The sequence below is a fragment of the Sorghum bicolor genome, chromosome 2 (assembly GCF_000003195.3).
Source record: "Sorghum bicolor cultivar BTx623 chromosome 2, Sorghum_bicolor_NCBIv3, whole genome shotgun sequence".
NCBI classification, from domain to species: Eukaryota; Viridiplantae; Streptophyta; class Magnoliopsida; order Poales; family Poaceae; genus Sorghum; species Sorghum bicolor.
This window is the reverse complement of record NC_012871.2, coordinates 64276925-64296183: the sequence shown is the minus strand read 5'-3', so window position 1 is coordinate 64296183 and position 19259 is coordinate 64276925. Positions and strand designations below refer to the sequence as shown.

The following is a 19259-nucleotide window of genomic DNA, read 5'->3' as shown; positions in this document are numbered from 1 at the left end:
CAAATAAAACATTCACAATCCCCTCTAGTCCCATGGAGAATGGTTTACTCAAAGGCCTATAATGGCTCATCCAATCCTTCTAGCATATACCAACCCAACTCTCTCAAACCCACTATACCTACCGTGTGTTTGGTTGGAGAGCGGAGCGAGCTGGGTCGGAGCGAACCCATTCTCGTGGCTGTTTGGTTGGAGGATGGAAGGGTTGGGTTGGCTCCAGGGTGGAATATTCCTCTCAGATGCGGGTTGGACCCGTCCCTCAAAATCTGGCGGACGGAGCCGCTCCAACCGGGTTGGCTCCCACCAAACACTGAATTCCTTCATCCAAACACTGGATGGAGCCGCTCTGTCCCCAATCCTTCAACCAAACACTAAAATGGGTTGGCTCCGTCCCCAAAAGCAGAAGTACAACCAAACACTGGATGGGTTGACTCCGTCCCCAAAAACTGGGTTGGATCCAACCCAACTCACTCAACCTCCAACCAAACACATGGCTAGCTTATTAGCGTGGCCCTTCTCTAAACCAAACTCTCAACTTATCAAATCCTTCCTCTTGTTAAGTTCTCTAGTTGTCATACTGACCGACCTATCATGTAGAACCGTCCATTGCTCATTTACTGCTACATCATCTTACTGAGTTGACTGACCCTCGACCAGTCAAACCAATATTGTTAAACCGTTCAAACATACTCTTTGGGCTATCCGACAATATTGCAATGACCTAGCACATGTATTGGATAATAAGCTATCCACAACCTGCCTTCTTGGGCCCACCTTCTAGCTCATAGTGCTAGCAAGTCATCAACCTCTCCTCTCTCTTCTTAATTTTTCGTCCTTCCTCCGCTTGGATGACTAATGGAACATGTTTTTCATGTTGACTCAATAAGAGGCATAAGTCACATGTTTTTCAAAATATTTTAGCCAAGAATGGTAATTAAGTCTCATAAGTCACATGTTTTTCATGTTGACTCAATAAGAGGCATGACAAATACTTTTATGCCTTTGTAATTTAAATTTCAACATATTTGTGAAAATTCATAACTTTTTCATATAAACTTGGATGAAGACAAACTTTGTATGAAACTTGTCGGTTTCAATGAGATCTACAACTTTTGTTGTTTTTCAAAGTTATTTAGATCCCCAAATAGTTTAGTGAAGTTTTAGGGTAAAAAGATGTAAACTTCATTGTTCCAGCAATGTAGTGTAGGTGAAATGGTAATGAGAGATTGTGTGAGAAGGAGGGTCATAGTTTGAAAGTTTATTTAAAGACTCGCTCGACAACATATTTTGTGTGACAAACACTAAAACACTTGACTATGACTCCTTGGCTCGAGTGTAGTGGGAATAGAAGGGTGGCACATTAGAAATATGTCTGTTGAGGTATAGAGAAGGGAGGGAGAATGGGGCAAAAAAAATTCATTGCAAAGATGTTAAAATCTCCTAGAAAAACATAATTAAGAGTTAAAAAATGCAATGATGCAGATCCATATTGAGTCTCTAGATGTACTTTGTTGTAAAAGTTGAGAAAAAAATTTCAATCTAGCGAAATTCAAACTAAAACAAAAGGATTCCGGAGCAAATAATGCACCACAACACAAAGTTCCTTGGAAAGTTGGAATTGGTTCTAGTGCAATTGCACCTAAAATTTGTTATTTTCAAAATAGTTTTACAAAATGAACTTTATCTCAACTTTTGTGACAGATTACATCGTTAGATGCACCGTGGATGTGTATGGTTTCAAATTATTTGAATGCCTTTAACTATGTTTCTTTAGGGGTTTTCACACTTTTTACGAAGAGAGTTTTAGACTGGCCAGCCGACTTTGCTACAAACTTTAGAGATACAGCTCATCTATGGTCGCACCGGTTCCTAGTTACAGAACACTCAGGCCTTGTTTAGTTCCTAGAAAATTTTGCAAAATTTTTCAGATTCTCCGTCACATCGAATCTTTAGATGTATGCATAGAGTATTAAATATAGATGAAAATAAAAACTAATTACACAGTTTGGTCGAAATTGACAAGACGAATTTTTTGAGTCTAATTAGTCCATGATTGGACAATATTTGTCAAATACAAACGAAAGTGCTACAATGTCGATTTTGCAAAGTTTTTTGGAACTAAACAAGGCCTCAGTAGTTGAGCTTAATTGTTCTATAATGTAAGCCTAAACAGAATGTAATGGCTACCACCTCTGTCTTCTGCTACTCTTGTAACCGATCAGCAGCGGTTCTGCAGCTCCAATGCAATGGAAAGGTGGAGATAGCTCCTCCACCTACCCCATTACCTAAAAAAACGAGTTTTAGACTGGATATTTTGCTAGAGAGTAGATAGATGCAATGATAAGATTACCACTTGCACAGGAAGCGCGTCAACGGTTGACCGTATAATTGGATTCTCACTCTGACCATTCAACTCTTGCTGATGCTGACCATTCAACTCTTGCTGGCCATTCAAAAAAAGAAGAAGAAGAAGAAGAAGAAAAAATCTTAGTGCCAGAAGGCCCAAGCAGAGGATGACCAACGGGTGGCAGTGCGGTTCCGGTACCGTATGTCATACTCGGTCCGCGGAATTCCCCGAGCTGGAGGACATCGCGAGTCGTGACATCGCTGTGCTCGAAAGCTCCGCGAAGGCGCCAAGCTACACTAGTTGCTGCACGAACGGAGAACGGGCAAACTACAGTTGCTCCGATAATATATTTCGCATGTGCCATTTGGTTTTTGGACTTGACGCGCTAGCTTGCTCTCCAAAACCAGACGACTCATTAGAAGCCCAACAACACAGAAGAACTCGGCGCGCCGTTGCACCACCGGCCGGCGGCCATGAGAGGTTTCTTGGATTCCCGAGGTTTCTTAAGTTTCTTGCTTGGAGCTGCAGCCGCCGCGGCCTGCATCGTACTGCTACAGCCGTCTGCTCTGTGCCCGTTCGACGGCCTCACGCCGGCAGATCGTCAAGAACTGGCAATCTTGAGCAATACAACTCATGCTGCAGGTCCCTGCTCCAAGAAGCTTCACATGGTACGTGGCTGCATGCGGGCATCTTCTTCTTTTCTTTTCTTTTTTGAGAGAGCACGCTTTCTATTTCATTAAGCAGAAGAGAGTTCAAATTACAGATTACTTGGTAACGACAAACTCATGCGGGCATCTTCTTCCACTCTACTTCACTGAATTTTGTATCTATCTCTATTGATTTGTTTGGCTACGTACCATCGGCCGGCGGCGGCAGGCTGCTACTTCACCGGACGACGTGAGGCTTCTGGGTCTCCTGAGGAGAGCCAGCATGGACGACGACAATACCATCATAATGACCTTCACGAACAAGGCGTGGACGGCGCCGGGGTCGCTCATGGACCTCTTCCTCGAGAGCTTCCGCGTAGGCGTGAGGACGGAGCCGCTCCTGAAGCACCTGGTCATCGTCGCCGTCGACGGCAAGGCGTACGCGCGGTGCACGCAGGTGCACCCGTTCTGCTACCACCTCCGCGCCAGGGGCGCCGGCGTCGACGACTACGCGTCGGAGCAGTCGTTCATGTCGAAGAGCTACCTGGACCTGATGTGGCGCCGGAACCGGTTCCAGGCGCGGGTGCTGCAGCTCGGCTACAGCTTCGTCTTCACGGACATGGACATCCTCTGGCTGCGGAACCCGCTGCTGCGCGTGCCCGTCGGCGCCGACCTCGCCATGTCCGCCGACTACTTCTACGGCGACAACCCGTACGACCTGAACAAGACGGCCAACGGAGGGTTCGTGTACGCCAAGGCGAGCGCCAGGACGGCGGCGTTCTACGACGGCTGGTACGAGGCGCGGAGGGAGCACCCGGGGAAGAACGAGCAGGACGTGTTCGATCAGGCGAAGCACGCGCTGGCGGCGCGGCACGGCGTCCGGGTGCAGTTCGTGGACACGGCCTACCTTAGCGGCTTCTGCGAGCTCCGCAAGGACTTCCACGTGGTGTGCACGGTCCACGGCAACTGCCTCTTCGGGCTCAAGGACAAGCTCCAGAAGCTCACCCAGGTGTTGGACGAGTGGAAGCAGTTCAGGGCCGACGCCGCGCGGATGGGCAGCAACACCACCGCGCTCACGGACTGATGAATGAATTGCTAGCATAGCAGCCGCGGCCCTACGTCCGTGTGATCTTTCTCAACATGCATGTCCGTGTTTCAGTACAGGAGAAAAACAAGCTTCGCACAACAAACCGAGCAATACATTGTTTTTTTTTCCCGATCAGTATCATCATAGTATGATTCTATGGGATTGGATTTTTTTTGCAGATTTGTTTTGTGTATAACAGGCTAACAGCGGATCCCTTTAGAATCTGAGAAGATACACAGTACGTCATGATTTTGATTTCGACTCGATTACTTATGGTGCTGCAGACACCGACTGGGCCTAGATATGGGCCATGGGCCTTATAAAGTCAACAACAGCAAGTCCATCAGATCACCAGTGGGTGTGCTCAGCCTGGCCGATCCACACAACCAGGTCAGGCCCTACGTACTCCTACGCACTAAAACAAGGAACAATCACGTCCTATATGTACCGGTCCATATTTTTACGCATGTTACTTGCTACCTGACTGAAAATCCTGAAGGCCCAGTAATTATAGCCGGAGGCTGGCAAGACAAAGAGCGACAATGAGCCCAAGCATAGCAGACGCACCAGGCGTCCTAATGCGCATATGTTTGGGCCATAGTGGGCTTTGTCCCTGTTGGCTTGGTTGAAAAAGTCATAGCTAAAAGTATTATCGTTAATTTTTATATAGAAAAATACTACTAAATAGTTGTTAGCTTCGATAGATAAGTTTAAGTGGGTAGGGAATTTATTCCTAAGTAATAGAAGCTAGAGGCAGTTGCATTGGGCGTCGTTGAGATGATATTGTGACAATTGCTATAGGGTTGTCGATTGTTTTCACAGGCTCCGATCTGGCAACCGATTTTCTCGCTCCCTTTGCCGCGCTGGGTACCACTAGCCTCCACCGCCTAGGAGGCTAGGACCCACATAAGGCGGTGACTCCTGGCGTCTCCAAGTCGGCAGTGACACGAAGAGCAGTCATGGTGGCTTTGTCGATGGCTGGTTGAGCTGGGACCCTGGGCTCCCCTAGACCCATTGGGCCAGTGCGGGCTCACGGAAGGGAAGGGAAGGGTTAAGATTGGGAAGGGTGGATCTTACCGTAATTTGTGAATAACTTGACATATGTTTATCTAATATCTACGATTCATAGAAATGATTTGTAATTTTTTTTCTAAAAAATTTGGTAATATTTCTCTAATATCTACAATCTATTGAAATAAAAGTTGTGTTATCCCTAAATTACATCACTCTGTCCAATAAACTATAATGAAGAAATCATTGTAAATATAGTAATAAAACAACGTAAGTACATGGACAAAGTTCAGTTGTCATTGTTAGCTAAGTTTTATTTTTTTTCACCTTTTGTTGTAATCCCGTTGAACACTTTATTTGCTTTCGGTAATTCGGTTAGACTGTTGTAAGGCGTAGAATGGCGGGTGGTTGGAGCTGTGCCCAGTCCGACACCATGACCACCATTTTCGCCCCCGTCATGACCGCGCGCTACGCACATGCCTACAGTCCACAGATCAGCCTTGCATGATGGAGATCGTGGAGTGTTTGTGAGTGACGGAGGGAGTTCCTATCTAAATGCAATCAGAGAGACACTCTATGTGCGTTCCACCGTGTTCACGCTCGCGTTCCAGAGCTCGATCGCCGGCGGCGATCAAGAACTCGATCAGCAGCCACCGCCGGCCGGTTCTATCAGCCAGGAGGAGCCAAAACATTCGATTGTTGTCTAAATAGATTCTTGCTTCACTTTGAACTTTTAAGTCGCTTTCATCCCTCCTTTTGATTCTTGTTGTCACTCCATGCTTGTAGTGTGTAACCATTCCATTTCCTCCGTCTCACCACCTCTGTCCCTCTCTCCTGTATATAAACACCAGCGAACGGCGGCACCTGACGCCCCACAAGCAGACACTGCAGCTCATCACCTGTGTGAGGCCGCCATCACCGGCGTGGGGAACAGGATAGTAGGTGGAATTTGGAGATGATGATAGGGTGGGGCGACGTGTACAAGGTGGTGGCGGCCATGGCGCCGCTCTACTTCGCGCTGGGGCTCGGCTACGGGTCGGTGCGGTGGTGGAAGATGTTCACGCCGGACCAGTGCGACGCCATAAACCGCCTCGTCTCCTACTTCGCCGTGCCCTTCTTCGCCTTCGACTTCGCCTCGCGCATCGACCCTTTCTCGCTCAGCTACCGGGTCCTGGCCGCGGACGCGCTGTCCAAGCTCGCCGTCGCGCTCGCTCTCGCTGCCTGGGCCACCGCAGCCGCCGCCGCCGCCGCCGCGCGCCCTGGCGGCGGCAAAGGCAAGGACAGGGCCTTGTCGTGGTGCATCACGGTTTTCTCGCTTGCCACGCTCAACAACACGCTCGTCGTGGGCGTGCCGCTCCTGGACGCCATGTACGGCAAGTGGGCGCGCGATCTCATCGTGCAGATCTCCGTGGTGCAGTTCATCGTCTACTTCCCGGCTTTGCTGCTCGCGTTGGAGGCCAGGCGCGCCGGCAAGATGGCCGCCGCCGCCGCGGTGGAACCTGCAGGTGACGACGTTGACGAAAGCGGCGGCGGCGGATCGGGTGGCGAGATCACGGCGGCTCATCAGTCGTCGTCGTTCTGGCCGCTGGTCAGAGCGGTCGGGACGAAGGTGGCGAGGAACCCGAACATCTACGCGGGCATTCTTGGCGTCTCGTGGGCTTGCGTCACCAACAGGTTCGCGTCATTTACGCATGCAGGCACACCATTCCATGCACCATTTGCGTTTTGATGTAAACGTGCATGATGAGATTGCTCACTGCTCTACAAGAACGTCCTGCCATTTCCATTGAAATATATCGAAGACACTTTTTTTTCTTCTAATTTATAGGGGAACAAATTAAAACCGACTTCAAATTTTAGAAATCTATTATACGACTAGCTTTACTTTCTTGTGCAACTCGCGAAGATCTCATATCGCAACTCACTGTAGCACAGTGCCGGCAAAGTGCGGTATCTTTGTGTGCTACCTCTGTTCACAAAAGATTTTAATTCTAAGTTGATTTTTGGTTAATCTGTCTAAAGTTTAACCAAATATATAGTAAAAATATTAATGTTTATCACACCAAATAAGTATGTATTAAAATACATCTCATGACAAATCTAATGATACTTATTTGATATTATAAATGTTGATGTTTTTTAATTTATAGTTTAGTAAACCTTATACTTTAATTTGATACTGTGTGTATTCTTTTGTGAATGGAGAGGGTAAATTACTATGTATTTATAAATTGAGTAGTTGAGTTTGCATGGGTGAATAAGAGGCCGTAAAAATAGCTACTCCACTCTAAACAGGGGTTGAAATTTGAAAAAAAAAAACAAACAGCGAATGGTATTCGCTGTGTAGTGTGCATGGATGCCAACACCACCAATAAAACCGGGCAGCCAAGGTGGAACAAATGCCTTCTTGTTAGTGGAACAACATTACAAAATAAATCAATTTGGAGTTAAAAGCACATCGATTGGACTGAGCATCCGCCTTCTTAGTTAATCTATAAGCATACACTGAAACAATCAGTGAAAAATATCTAAAACATATTGCTCTAAATGATATGTCCAGTAGTTCATATGCTAGAATAGGGAGCCACTTTGGCATAAAGTTGGTGGAATGTCTGGTGCAAACATGCACTTGCTGAAAAACGGAAAAAGCTGCAAGCTCGGCTAATTCCTGCCGTTCTTTTCCATTGCTCCCTATGATATAGTCCATTGCTCGCCGTTCTTTTCCACTGTCGTTCTTCAGGAACGGCACGTCGGCACTAGCCTCTGTCTGTGCTCGCCGGCCGGGCTGTAGTTTTTTCTGTGCTCTGTTACAGCCACAGGCCACTAGAGGCATGCTGCCCCCCTGCAGTGCAGCGCCCACGCACAGCGGAACATGTTAGCGATGTTGCTAGCTGCCACAGTGCCACTTGCGACATACTAAATTTTGCATTCGTCAAACATTTTTCCATGCATGAGCGCACTTATGTTGGGCACCCAATTCAGTTTTTCCACAACGCTAGCTGCACTTGATCGAGCAGCGACGTTTTGGGTTAGTCTGTGTTGTTGATCAGTGCGCGGTCGACACAGGTGGCACATCGAGACGCCGAGCATCATCGAGGGCTCCGTGCTCGTCATGTCCAAGACCGGCGTTGGCCTCGCCATGTTTAGCATGGGTTCGTATATATAATTCACAGCGACCGCGCGCGTCATTTATATATATAATAAGAACAGTAGAACACGCAGTAGTCTATAAATTGATGGTTCTTTGGTACATGGCAGGGCTGTTCATGGCGCTGCAAGAGAAGATCATCGTCTGCGGCGCCGGGCCGACCATGCTCGGCATGGCGCTGCGGTTCGTGGCAGGGCCGGCTGCCACCGCCGCCGGGGCCGTGGCTCTCGGCCTCCGCGGCGACGTCCTGCGCCTCGCCGTCATGCAGGCCGCGCTTCCGCAGTCCATCACCACGTTCGTGTTCGCCAGGGAGTACGGCCTGCACGCGGACGTGCTCAGCACGGCGTGAGTAGTTTTTGTTTGTTTAATTTTTTTTTATCTATTATTACGCATGGCTTGGGGACTTGGCTGAAAATAAAGCAGTAGTATATAATGTTTTTGCCTCATCAGCAACTGAGACAGCACTCCCGTGCTGAAAAATAATCTTTGCAGGGTTATCTTCGGGACGTTGGCGTCACTGCCCGTGCTGATCGTCTACTACATTGTTCTAGGCTTGATACGGTGTTAATTAATTATACTGTAGTCCTGAAGCAAGTAGAGTTGCCTTCTTTTTTTTTTCCAGTGATGTACCCCTAGCTTGTCGTCAGCAAGCAATTAGATTAGCTGCTAATCATCAAGCTTGTGTGTTTGCTCTTCTGTAACAAATAATTAATGGCCACTACTGTGCCTGATTCCATGAGGGCCGCACTAGTGATTTCTGAGCACTGAACAAAAGATTTTCAGTCAGGTGAGTGGAAGCAGAACCACATGCTTCATTTCTCTACCTGAATCCAGCTGATAGACAGGTAGCATCTGATCAAAAGACTCACCCTATAGAGGATCGAAACTAGGTGCGAAAATTCTGTCGACGAATGAGCAGTTCTCAGCACTAGAGAAGTACAGAGGCAGGCTCCATCGATCATCGATGGATCAGACCGGGCCCGAACAGGAGCAGCCGACGTTTAGCGCAGCACGCATAATAATCTACTATAGCTGACGATCGAGTGACCACGACGGAACCCAGTCCCCATTTCCTCCATATTCTCGCTGACAGATCCTTTCAGTCCAAGTGTATGTTCATGGGAGCATGAAGGAAGAAGGAACGGAGCTCCAAGCCTTCTAACAATGGGTGGCCGTGGCACGGTATTCCGAGCATCCATCAACCCACCATGTTCGCGGTGGGGGGCGGGGAGTGGACGTAACGCGTCATTATGCATGGTGGGTGTGGGTGTCATCAATAATCCCACGGCAAGGAAATTGATCTGATAGCTCAAGGGAATGTTCAACCGTGCTTGTCCGGCAACCAATCTCTGTCGTAGCCCTCTCATCCAGTTCCTGAATATATTCCCGGTTCAAGATGGAGTGGATGGCCAAATTCTATGTCCATGGAAACGGAACTGGAGTACATGAATCTGATCGGCTAGATGTAATGTAATATGATCTTCTTCGGATTTTATGTCCGCGCATATACATAGCTAGATTACTAGTTGCTGCAGTCATCGTCGTCGTATTCTTGACAAAATGACAAGCAATCAAGTCCGGCACGTTCAGAATAATAATAAAGAGGGTGTCGAGTAATGGAGTGTACTTACGTATAAATGCTCATCGCATATCTGACAGCTCCATTATTATGAGATAGAATCAGCTAAACAGGTAGCATGCGAGAATGCTTATTACCACACAGGAAAGTGAAAACACAGAGCAACCGTAATGGAATCCTAATGGAGAGGTAGCACCTAAAATGCACATTTCCAGCACTTGAAACGTTCATCGCTCATCCTAGTAGAGTCTAAAGACAGGGCCTGACGTCGTGGCCTGCTCTTTTTTTTTAAACCGTTAACGCTTAGGAGTTGATTGCTCAATGTAGGGTTTAGTTGATTCTTAGGGTGGCCGGCGCTTAAGGTATGTTTGCACACTTATACATCTAGCAATGAGCGCGATAGGCTCTTAAAACTTGAAACCCCACACGCTGGAGGGACCTCGTTGGGACGTGTTGTGGCTATGGGCTGCCCTAAGCAGCTTGACCATTCTAGGGCTTCGTTGTGGTCGATCCATCAACCATATAGTAGTGATAAAGAACAAGCACAAAACATAGATGGAAAAAGAGTAGTAGATTGGTTTTACATCAATTATGTGGGTTAGGCACCTCAATTAATCATGCCCCTTTTATTTACAAGGAGGGGCGGTCATCTTATATCACATAAAGGGTCAAAAAACCTTGCAAAACGTATCAAAACACGATTTGGCTTCTTCCAATCCCGACCCTCTTCTCCCTGCCGTTCGCATTTCTCCTTCCTCGGGTTGGCTTCCATAGTGGAGTTGGCTAGATTTGTATGCTACTAACCCGCTTTGTCGGTTCTAGCGGGGTGGATTCTCCGACGGGCTCCTCCTAGCGCTTCTCCTAACCGACGTCTCTATGTGTGGTACCTAGACGAGGCTGCTTCTGATCCTTCACCGCATCCTACCTCCTCAGTAGAGTTCGGTCTCTGGCGGTGATAGTGTGGAGGTTTCTCAAGGTTGATGTGAAAGCTATCTTAGACGACGACATCTGTGGACATCATTCCCTCCCTGGAGGTGTCCTTTCCTACCTCTCCTCCTATCATACTGGATATTGCAGGTGAAAACCTTCCAATAGCGGGCTACATTGTCGGCGCTTTTGGCATCATTTCCTCCTTGGTCGCTCCTTGCCGTTTGGCCATGATGGTGTCCCAAGGTGTACTGTCTGGGGTCACTCGGTAGGTCATCGTGTTTCTTCAACCCCTTTAGTTTGTTAGTTGAGTAGTTAGTTGGGTCAATTCGACCATTTTAAGTTGTTGTTAGTTGGATCAATTTCGACCAAGTTGCAAGTGGTGGCGTGAGTGGTGACGGTCAAGCCAAAGTTGTAAAGGATGAGTGAGGCACTCTCATCGGTTATATGTTTTTTGTGGTGCAGTTTCTTGTCAAAAAACTATACTAACACTTATATTTTTTCTTTCTTCACCTAATAGAAATCATGACAAAGCTTTTACCGTCTTTTATAAAAAATATAAATGCACTAACTATGCTTCCATCTGAACGCAGTGCAAGATCTGCATGCTAATTTTCATCTATACCACCTCCAAGAGTCACAGGCCAAGTGCAAAGAGCGTTGTTGTGTGTGTGCGTGTGAAAGTCCAAGTTTAGTTTTGGTAATTAATGACGTCAATTTGCTAATGCCTTGTATTTAAGTGATTTAAGTTAGGCATGACAATACATATGATGAAGGATAAATATGACATAGAGTGGTGGACATATGATCACAAAGAGATGAAGCATGGAGTGGAGATCATGGTGATAGACAAGGAGTAAAATGATTAAGGCAAAGGTATAAACATAGGGTTTTGATTTTGCCGGTCTAAGTTGAGTAGAGAAGCGATCGATCAAATTTAGGATAGATAGCCGACTATCAAGAGAGAAAATCACGGTCATATCTCAAACCAAGTGCTACTAGGTCCATATCTTGAGTATATGCATTAGAATCTAGTTATGTGCTAACTTAACTCCTTTGATAAAAATATTTGTGAAATGTTAACACACATGCACAATGGTGGTGGACATTTGGTGGTGTTAGCACATTTACAAAGGAGGTGAAGTTTGAGGGTAGAGAGAGATTCGCTTTCAGGAAAATGGAATGCATATTTTCTATTATGTCGGAGGAATTTTTTTCGAAAAAATCGCGCGAGTATTTTTCAATGAGAAACACTCGTCGGACGCTGGGTCAGACAGCGTCGGACACTGAGGCCGTGTCCGATGAGTACAGCGCTATCAGGCGCAAACAGTTGAGTGTGTTGGAGTGTCCGATGGGTTCGTGTCGGATGCGGCTTCGACACTGTTCTCATGTCCAGTGAGTTGGTGACGTTAGCAAGCGCGCGAGCGAGCTTCTCTGGTTGCGAGCGTCGGACGCTGGGAGTGTGTCTGATGCTACTTCGTCGGACGCGTCCGATGACTGCGCGAGGTTGCAGACCTCCCTAAGTAGCGTCCGGTGCGTGATGCCGCGTCTGACGCATGGTATCTGCGCGTCCAAAACTAGGAGCTTTTCATAGTGTTAATGTTCTAGTGACCGTTAGAGATTATCGGTCCATATTTAAAGAGAGACACGTGGCAGCAATCGAGCACGCGAGGTAGGCGAGCGTCGGACGCTCAGCCACGTTCGACGAGGTGGTGTCGGAGCATCCGACGCCCCCGCAGAAAGTCCTAACGGCTAGTTTTTGGGCTGTTCTATTTAAATAGAAGGTGGCCGGCCTTGGGGGCTTGACTCTTGCACCTTTGAACACTTGAGACATATTTTGAGCTAGAGAACACTCCCTCCACTCATCTCCTTGTTTGATTGCTAATTCTAGTGGCACTTGATCTTTGAGTTTGCTGCAGATTTCTTGTTACTCTTGAGTGTTTCCCGACACCCTAGACGACGTGGAGCCGCGGAGGTGTTGAGCTCGTGACTGGAGATTGTTTCGAGTCTCACCAAATGATTTGTGAGGGTTCTTGAGCCTTCTCCACCCACGGAAGATCGCAATTGGCTACTCTAGTGGGTTGCTCGTGGCTTGGAGGATCCCTATTTTGAAGTGAATGTGCGGCACCTACTGAGGATTTGACTTTGAATTACTAATTAGCTCATGATCCATCAAGTTGGTGTATCACCACAACGAGAACTAGCTTGCCAGAAAGCAAAAATCTTGGTAAAAGTCGTGTGTCATCTTGGCGGAGGTGGAGGAATTGCTGGTCGGGGACAGGCGCTTGCCCCGCTGGCTAGGGGACATATCGGCTGGGCATAGTCGGATGTCGACCCAGGTCCTAGCTGGCGGGCTGCCTAGCCCAGGACCGCACTTGCCCACACGAGCACTCTTGCACCAGTGACCAATGCTTGGTGATGCACATGCACCGCGCCAAGCGCTCCTCTCCGCGACACGATGAGCATCCAAAGAGGAGGGAAGACACACAGGTGAGGGAGAAAAGGCATGAGGGGTATGGATGTCCTTTCATGTGGGTGTTTTTTTTTTCTTTTTCTTTTTGCCATTTAATCCACTCAACTTAGACGGTGTTACAAAGTATGGGTAAAGGGATGCTTTGTCTCAAAACAATGAAATCAAAATCACACAGTTTAAAAAAGTGAGGACAAAATCACCAATGAAGTTTTTATTAGGGGACAGAAACATCAAATTTCCTTTTTTTTTACTAGTTTATATGATTCTCTTGATCTCAAGAGATGAAGCCGGATTCTTTTCTTTTATCTAAAAAGTTAAATAAATGGTACAAAAGGCGTGAGAAAAAAATATTAAGCTCATGCTTGGCGTTTGCTGAATAAAAAAACAAACAATGAACAATTAAGAAACAAAGAGTTGATTGAAAAGAATAAATAAGCAATCAAGAGATCCGGATCATGCTCGGCGCTTAGCTGCAGGCTGAACCACGACATATACACAGCACAAATGACAAATTTTCAAACAATTTGCGATTCATATTAGTTTCGAAAGAAAAGCAGTTCGACAACGAGCCCATGTAAAATATGATTAATAAATAAAAGAAAAAAAAATGAATTTCGGAAGGAAATAGTGTATGGTGACAAAGTCGTCGGGTCTCTATCACACAAGATACTCGCATAGGACAAGGAGCCATGTTTCGCACATGCAGCTTTCAAGGCTTGGCACGCTGTTATTAATTGCATTCGTAGATTTTAGGACAAGAGGAGCCTCTCCTCCTCACGCCAGCACGTCGTCCAGCCCGTCCTCGTTCGTATCGCCTCGTGCGCCCGCCACCGTCCCTGGCGCCCTCTTCATATTCACTTGCGCGGTGCCCCGGCTGCCCGTCGCGCCAACCCTACTGTGTGTACAATTCGAAATCGAAAAAAAAAGAGAAAAAGACCCCGAATCGGCGGCGGCCGGCCAACGAGCCTCCTCGAAGCCCGCCCCCATGCTGCGCTGCCCCACGCAACCGCAATGCGGCCGCGCGCCGCTCCGCCACCACGGAAGGCGGGAGTCGCCTCCGTCCGCGGCGCCCGGGGTGGTGGTGCGGTGCGCGCGGGGTGCGCCGCAGGTGTCTAGGATCGAGGCGGCGTCTCCGGTGGCTGCCACCACGGCGGCGGCGGCGGCTAAAGCGGAAAGGGGTGACGCGCGGCCCAGCCTGGCGGAGCGGCTGCGGCTGGGGAGCCTCCTGGAGGACGGGCTCTCGTACAAGGAGATCTTCATCGTGCGCTCCTACGAGGTGGGCATCAACAAGACGGCCACCGTCGAGACGATCGCCAATCTCCTCCAGGTACGCTCGCGAGCTCGCGCCGTGGGGTCCGGGTCTCTGCTTCCGACAGTCCGGACTTGTGCTCTCTGGAGGCCACATTTTTTGGCGTGAAAGTTATTGGTTATGCTTGGATTCAAGAGGTCGGATGTCTGGATGATCTGAATTAATTTAGAACGCTCCAAACTTGTGGTGCAATCGGAGCTCCTCTTCTGTGCTAGGATAGTAGGATTAAATTGTGAAAGAGGAATATTGTTACAGTACTCCACAATTCTGTGCCATGTCCTTTGCTTAAGTTAGAGCTAGGGTGTAGCTTAGTTCGTGTTTGGTGGATCAAAATGCTAACTGTCTAGTGTTGCAAAGGGACAAATCGCCCACAGAAAATTGCCCCTAGTGTGCATGCAAGTGTGCAACAAATTGGGGACTGCAATGCCTTAAAACCTAGTGCAACTTTCTTTCTCTGCCAGCTCTGGCAGTGTGCCGAAATATCTCATAGGCAATGCCTATCCCTATAGGCAACTACGAATTAAAGTCATGAGGGCTGACTAGAGAAGAACATGGGGTGCAGGGGTGGTTGTCGCCGACTTGATGTCACCAATTTCCTGGATGTGCTTGCTTTGGCATGCACAAACAAAATTTCATATAGGGTACAGAACTACAGATCGCTGGAGTTAGTGGTGGTAGAATTGGTTTATGATCCAAGTTTTAAAGTTAAAATCAGTCCAAATGGGACAAGGGCAACACCACGTGTTCCCGTTTTATCAACTGATTCTTAAGTATCAGTATTACCGCCATTTATATAAGGCATATAAAGTGTATTTTTTTTTGCGAGCAGTGTATTGTTATTTTGTATTCCCTGTAATTTTCAATGTCTTTAACGGTAAGCATTTTCGTAAAATACAGGAGGTAGGATGCAGCCATGCACAAAGTCTTGGGTTCTCCACAGATGGCTTCGCCACAACCACTTCAATGAGAAAACTCGGACTTATTTGGGTGACGAACCGAATGCACATTGAGATCTACAAGTACCCAGCTTGGTAGTTTTTCAAACTTACATTGAACCTTCATTTCCACTTTTTGGTAAGATTTGATCCTGACTGGTAACTCTGTTGCTGGTAGGGGTGATGTTGTTGAGATTGAAACATGGTGCCAAGCAGATGGAAGAATGGGTACTCGTCGTGATTGGATCCTCAAGGACCTGGCTAATGGTGAAGTTATTGGCAGAGCTACCAGGTACTTGCTGAGTGCTTCTTGAGTATAATGCAGGACCAATTTTTTTTTAAAAAAAAACAGAAAAATTCATTCCCACCTCCTTGTTAGGCGAGTTTTTTTTTTGATAAGTCGACGGGGGGAGAGGGTCCCCCACCTGGATTTTCATTCACTGTGGCTCTTGAAGCCTGATAGGTAAATACATTTTGCTTGTTACAAGATTAGATTAGATTACATTGCCGTAGCTAAAACTGAGCACCAAACGTCTGCTACTTCCCTATCCTTCTTTGGTAGCCTAGCTTTCCACAGGGCTGCCTCAGATTTACATGACGACAAGGTTGCCACCAGGCTGGATCGCTCATCCCTGAATACTGCGTTGTTTCTCCGCTTCCATATGTTCCAACAGCATAGCATCAAGAACATCCCAAAGTGCTTTTGTGGCAAATGCATGGGCCTCACAATCTCCTGCAGTTTTTGGATTGGCCAATTTTGCTGTGTGCGTATTTGGATCGCCTCCCAGAACTGGCGCGCAGCAGGACAAGCAAAAATGATGTGTTCTGGTGACTCCTCGACTTGCTGGCAGATATCACAAACATTGTTGTCGACAATTCTTTTCTTGATCAAATTTGTTTTGCACTGAATTCTACCCTTTGACAACAGCCATGTGAAGAATTGAACCCTTGGAGGCGCCTTGTTCTTCCAAACAAAATTCGCCCATGGATCCTCACTAGAGCTCGCTGACTTTAGTGTGACATAAATCATAGAGGAATCGAGGTCCCCATTTCCTTTGCATAGCATGCTTTGTCGCCGATCCTTGTGATTGCTCGGCTGCTGCTGTTGTAACAGCTCAAGGGCCTGCGAGAGCTGCTGCAGAGCTGCTTCTGATTGCCTGGGCGTCAAACTTCCCGGGATAGCCCCTTGAAGTGCTTGGAGTACTGTCATTTCCTTGCTTTGGCAGTGACTATATAGCTCAGGGAATCTGTCCGCCAAGGGATCAACCCCTTGTTAGGCGAGTGATGTTGGCCTTCAGGTGATCGGTGTAAATTGTAAACTTCTGTGAATTTTATCATACTTGTTCCTCTGGGTTGCACTTACCATTCACTTGAATATGCTGGGCATATCTGTTCTTGTTGTCTCTACTGAGCAATATTTAGGAAGTGAGATCAGTTTATGCTGCTTTAGCAGTGCAGCAGTATTGGGCCTATCAGATTCATTCTTCATTGTCTTTTAGTTCAAACTTTTGCACATCTTTTATCACAGTGTAAGTACAAGTAACAGTCATATTGCTCATTCTGTAGCAAGTGGGTCACGATGAACCAAAATACACGGAGACTTCAGCGAGTCAGTGATGAAGTGAGGGATGAGGTGTTTATACATTGTCCAAAGACTCCAAGGTAAAGCGACTCACTTTTGTTCTCAACATTCTGCATAGACATGCACTCTTGTTATTTCCATACATCGCATGTGTCAAAAGTTCCCAAGTAGCTCTGCCTTTTTGGAACCCAAGTCTATCTGAAGTTTTACACTCAGCTAGGTTATTTTAAGTGTCCCTAGCCGTAGTTCATTGGATGAATGCATCCTAATCTGAATATTTGAAATAGGTTGAACAACTTTTAAGTGTAATCAGTTTAACAGCAATTGTTTTGGTTATTGGATTTGTGTAATGATTTTCACTGTATTCTCATACTGTAGTTATAAGAGTTGTAACAAGTTATTGTTATGCAGATTAGCATTCCCAGAGGAAAATAATGGCAGTTTGAAGAAGATTCCGAATCTTTCAGATTCTTCACAATATTCAAGACTTGGACTAGTGGTCAGTTCTCCCCTTCGTTTATCTCATCCAGTTCTTAGCGCACCAATACTACTAGTTCACTGCTGACAGACAATGATTTCCAAACTGCAGCCAAGAAGAGCTGATCTGGACATGAACCAACATGTCAATAATGTTACTTACATTGGTTGGGTCCTCGAAGTAAGTGTTCTACTAGACCTTTCTTATTCCTGATCCCATTTTTGAAACTTTGGTTTTTGTGGGGATATCTAATCTAAGTAGAGTTTGCAATGACTAGTTCCTTATTAAGTTATTATTACTGTTTTCCTCCTAGATGGAAATTGGCATCTTTGTTGATTTGCAATGGTTTCTAATAGTTATTTGTCTACCTTGTAAATTGCAGAGTATACCTCAAGATATAATTGATACACACGAGTTACAAACAATCACCCTCGACTATAGGAGAGAATGTCAATATGATGACATAGTTGATTCGCTTACGAACGTAGAGGAAGGAGAGGAGAAAAACATGAACGGTTCTGCTTCTGCAGCGCCTCACAAAGAAGAGCGGCAGCAGTTCCTGCATTGCTTGAGATTTGCAGCCAATGGGGCCGAGATCAACCGTGGCCGTACCGTGTGGAGGAGGAAGCTAGCCAGATAAGAAGAGGTTTTTGGACAGCAAAATTCTGCTCCATTTGCTTCTCACGGCTGGCGGCCCTTGTACCACAATTTGTGATGTATTGTTGCCCTTTGGAATGTACTCTGCCATGTAACGATGCCGATTTGTGACATTCCTTGCAGTTGTAACGGTCTGCCCGTTTTACCGCGGAGGAGAAGGCTTGGCACTGTTTACTGCAGTGTGCTCTAAAGTATTCTTTCAGTTTTTCTCTTTATTTGAAATTATAAATTATTTTGACTTTTTAAAATACATAATAGTTCTTTACTATATACATAAATATAATAGATATTTGAATACATAGCAAAAAAGCTTTTTATCTGAAAAACAAAACAATTTTCAATTTAGAATGGAGGGAGTACAGATATTATTAAAATAATCCTAATATTATGATACCAAATAACGCCCAGCCTGCTCGCTTCTGAATTTTTTTTTTTTTTTTTTTTTAGGTTTGCGGCTGGGTCTGCAGCGGCTGCATCTCATAGCTATGTATGTACAAGTTGCAGTTCCAGCCGCAACTGTAAGAATAACAGCCGCAGTTAGATTAACCACGCCAATACGCCATATATTTTTATAGTAAATATATTTAAATATACAAATGGAGAGAGTACCCTATGCAAGAATGCTAGTAGGGTGGTTTCGAGTCCCGTGGGTGCAGGTCGGGTGTAATTTCTCCCACAATTTTTGGGTTCGCGGATCCAAAATTTGGCGCATTCTGTTTCGGGTTTCAGTTTTCATCCACGGATACTCAATAGAGGTCCAAAGTAGTCATTTTAAATAAAAATTCATATCTTTGTAAGCTATTAAATTTGTTTTAAGTAGAGCCATGAAATTATGTGGTATTTGTTCCCTCTTTATGTGTGTAAGTAATATATATAATATTGTGTATGTTGCGAGGAAGTCTCTATCGCTTTTATTATATTTACATATAGTGGTGGGTTTTAGGGTTTTAACAACCAATTAGGTTTTGAGAAAATATTAAATTTGATAGCAAGGATGAATTATCATCTGAGAATAATTTTAGACTCAGATCAGACATAGACTCTACCCGATCTAAAATGGTCTTGTTGCCATCTTTGTTCGT

The 19259-nt window shown here is 46.1% G+C and overlaps 3 protein-coding genes across 5 annotated transcripts; all 3 read left to right on the top strand.

Annotated features, from left to right (window-relative positions):
• LOC8054780 (uncharacterized protein At4g15970) lies at positions 2594 to 4336 on the top strand. The gene is made up of 2 exons (XM_002462583.2): positions 2594 to 3012; positions 3221 to 4336. Exons 1-2 carry the CDS (start codon positions 2818 to 2820, stop codon positions 4073 to 4075), a joined length of 1050 nt encoding a protein of 349 aa, XP_002462628.1. The 5' UTR covers positions 2594 to 2817; the 3' UTR covers positions 4076 to 4336.
• Positions 5411 to 9059, top strand: LOC8054779 (probable auxin efflux carrier component 5b). Its single transcript, XM_002462582.2, has 4 exons — positions 5411 to 6763; positions 8156 to 8241; positions 8348 to 8582; positions 8730 to 9059. The coding sequence occupies exons 1-4, from the start codon at positions 6045 to 6047 to the stop codon at positions 8803 to 8805; spliced, it is 1116 nt and encodes a 371-aa protein (XP_002462627.1). The 5' UTR covers positions 5411 to 6044; the 3' UTR covers positions 8806 to 9059.
• On the top strand, positions 13992 to 18379 carry LOC8054778 (oleoyl-acyl carrier protein thioesterase 1, chloroplastic). Of its 3 annotated transcripts, XM_002462581.2 has the most exons (7): positions 14047 to 14543; positions 15423 to 15556; positions 15639 to 15752; positions 17027 to 17122; positions 17454 to 17541; positions 17632 to 17700; positions 17903 to 18379. In XM_002462581.2, the coding sequence occupies exons 1-7, from the start codon at positions 14202 to 14204 to the stop codon at positions 18158 to 18160; spliced, it is 1101 nt and encodes a 366-aa protein (XP_002462626.1). In that variant the 5' UTR covers positions 14047 to 14201; the 3' UTR covers positions 18161 to 18379. The 3 variants fall into 3 exon arrangements, with proteins under 3 accessions (XP_021309488.1, XP_021309489.1, XP_002462626.1); XM_021453814.1 differs by lacking the exons at positions 17027 to 17122; positions 17454 to 17541; positions 17632 to 17700; positions 17903 to 18379 and adding exons at positions 15840 to 15923; positions 16023 to 16288; positions 16389 to 16825 and having other exon boundaries at positions 13994 to 14543; XM_021453813.1 differs by lacking the exons at positions 17027 to 17122; positions 17454 to 17541; positions 17632 to 17700; positions 17903 to 18379 and adding exons at positions 15840 to 15923; positions 16023 to 16825 and having other exon boundaries at positions 13992 to 14543.

What these genes read in the sequence shown, in the direction of transcription:
- LOC8054780 (XM_002462583.2), top strand. Translation starts at nt 2,818, where the DNA reads ATGAGAGGTTTCTTGGATTCCCGAGGTTTCTTAAGTTTCTTGCTTGGA. An exon ending in GCTCCAAGAAGCTTCACATG is followed by an intron (nt 3,013 to 3,220) that starts GTACGTGGCTGC and finishes CGGCGGCGGCAG; the next exon opens with GCTGCTACTTCACCGGACGA.
- LOC8054779 (XM_002462582.2), top strand. Translation starts at nt 6,045, where the DNA reads ATGATGATAGGGTGGGGCGACGTGTACAAGGTGGTGGCGGCCATGGCG. An exon ending in TGGGCTTGCGTCACCAACAG is followed by an intron (nt 6,764 to 8,155) that starts GTTCGCGTCATT and finishes CGGTCGACACAG; the next exon opens with GTGGCACATCGAGACGCCGA. An exon ending in GCGGACGTGCTCAGCACGGC is followed by an intron (nt 8,583 to 8,729) that starts GTGAGTAGTTTT and finishes TAATCTTTGCAG; the next exon opens with GGTTATCTTCGGGACGTTGG.
- LOC8054778 (XM_002462581.2), top strand. Translation starts at nt 14,202, where the DNA reads ATGCTGCGCTGCCCCACGCAACCGCAATGCGGCCGCGCGCCGCTCCGC. An exon ending in ATTCAAGACTTGGACTAGTG is followed by an intron (nt 17,542 to 17,631) that starts GTCAGTTCTCCC and finishes TCCAAACTGCAG; the next exon opens with CCAAGAAGAGCTGATCTGGA. An exon ending in ACATTGGTTGGGTCCTCGAA is followed by an intron (nt 17,701 to 17,902) that starts GTAAGTGTTCTA and finishes TGTAAATTGCAG; the next exon opens with AGTATACCTCAAGATATAAT.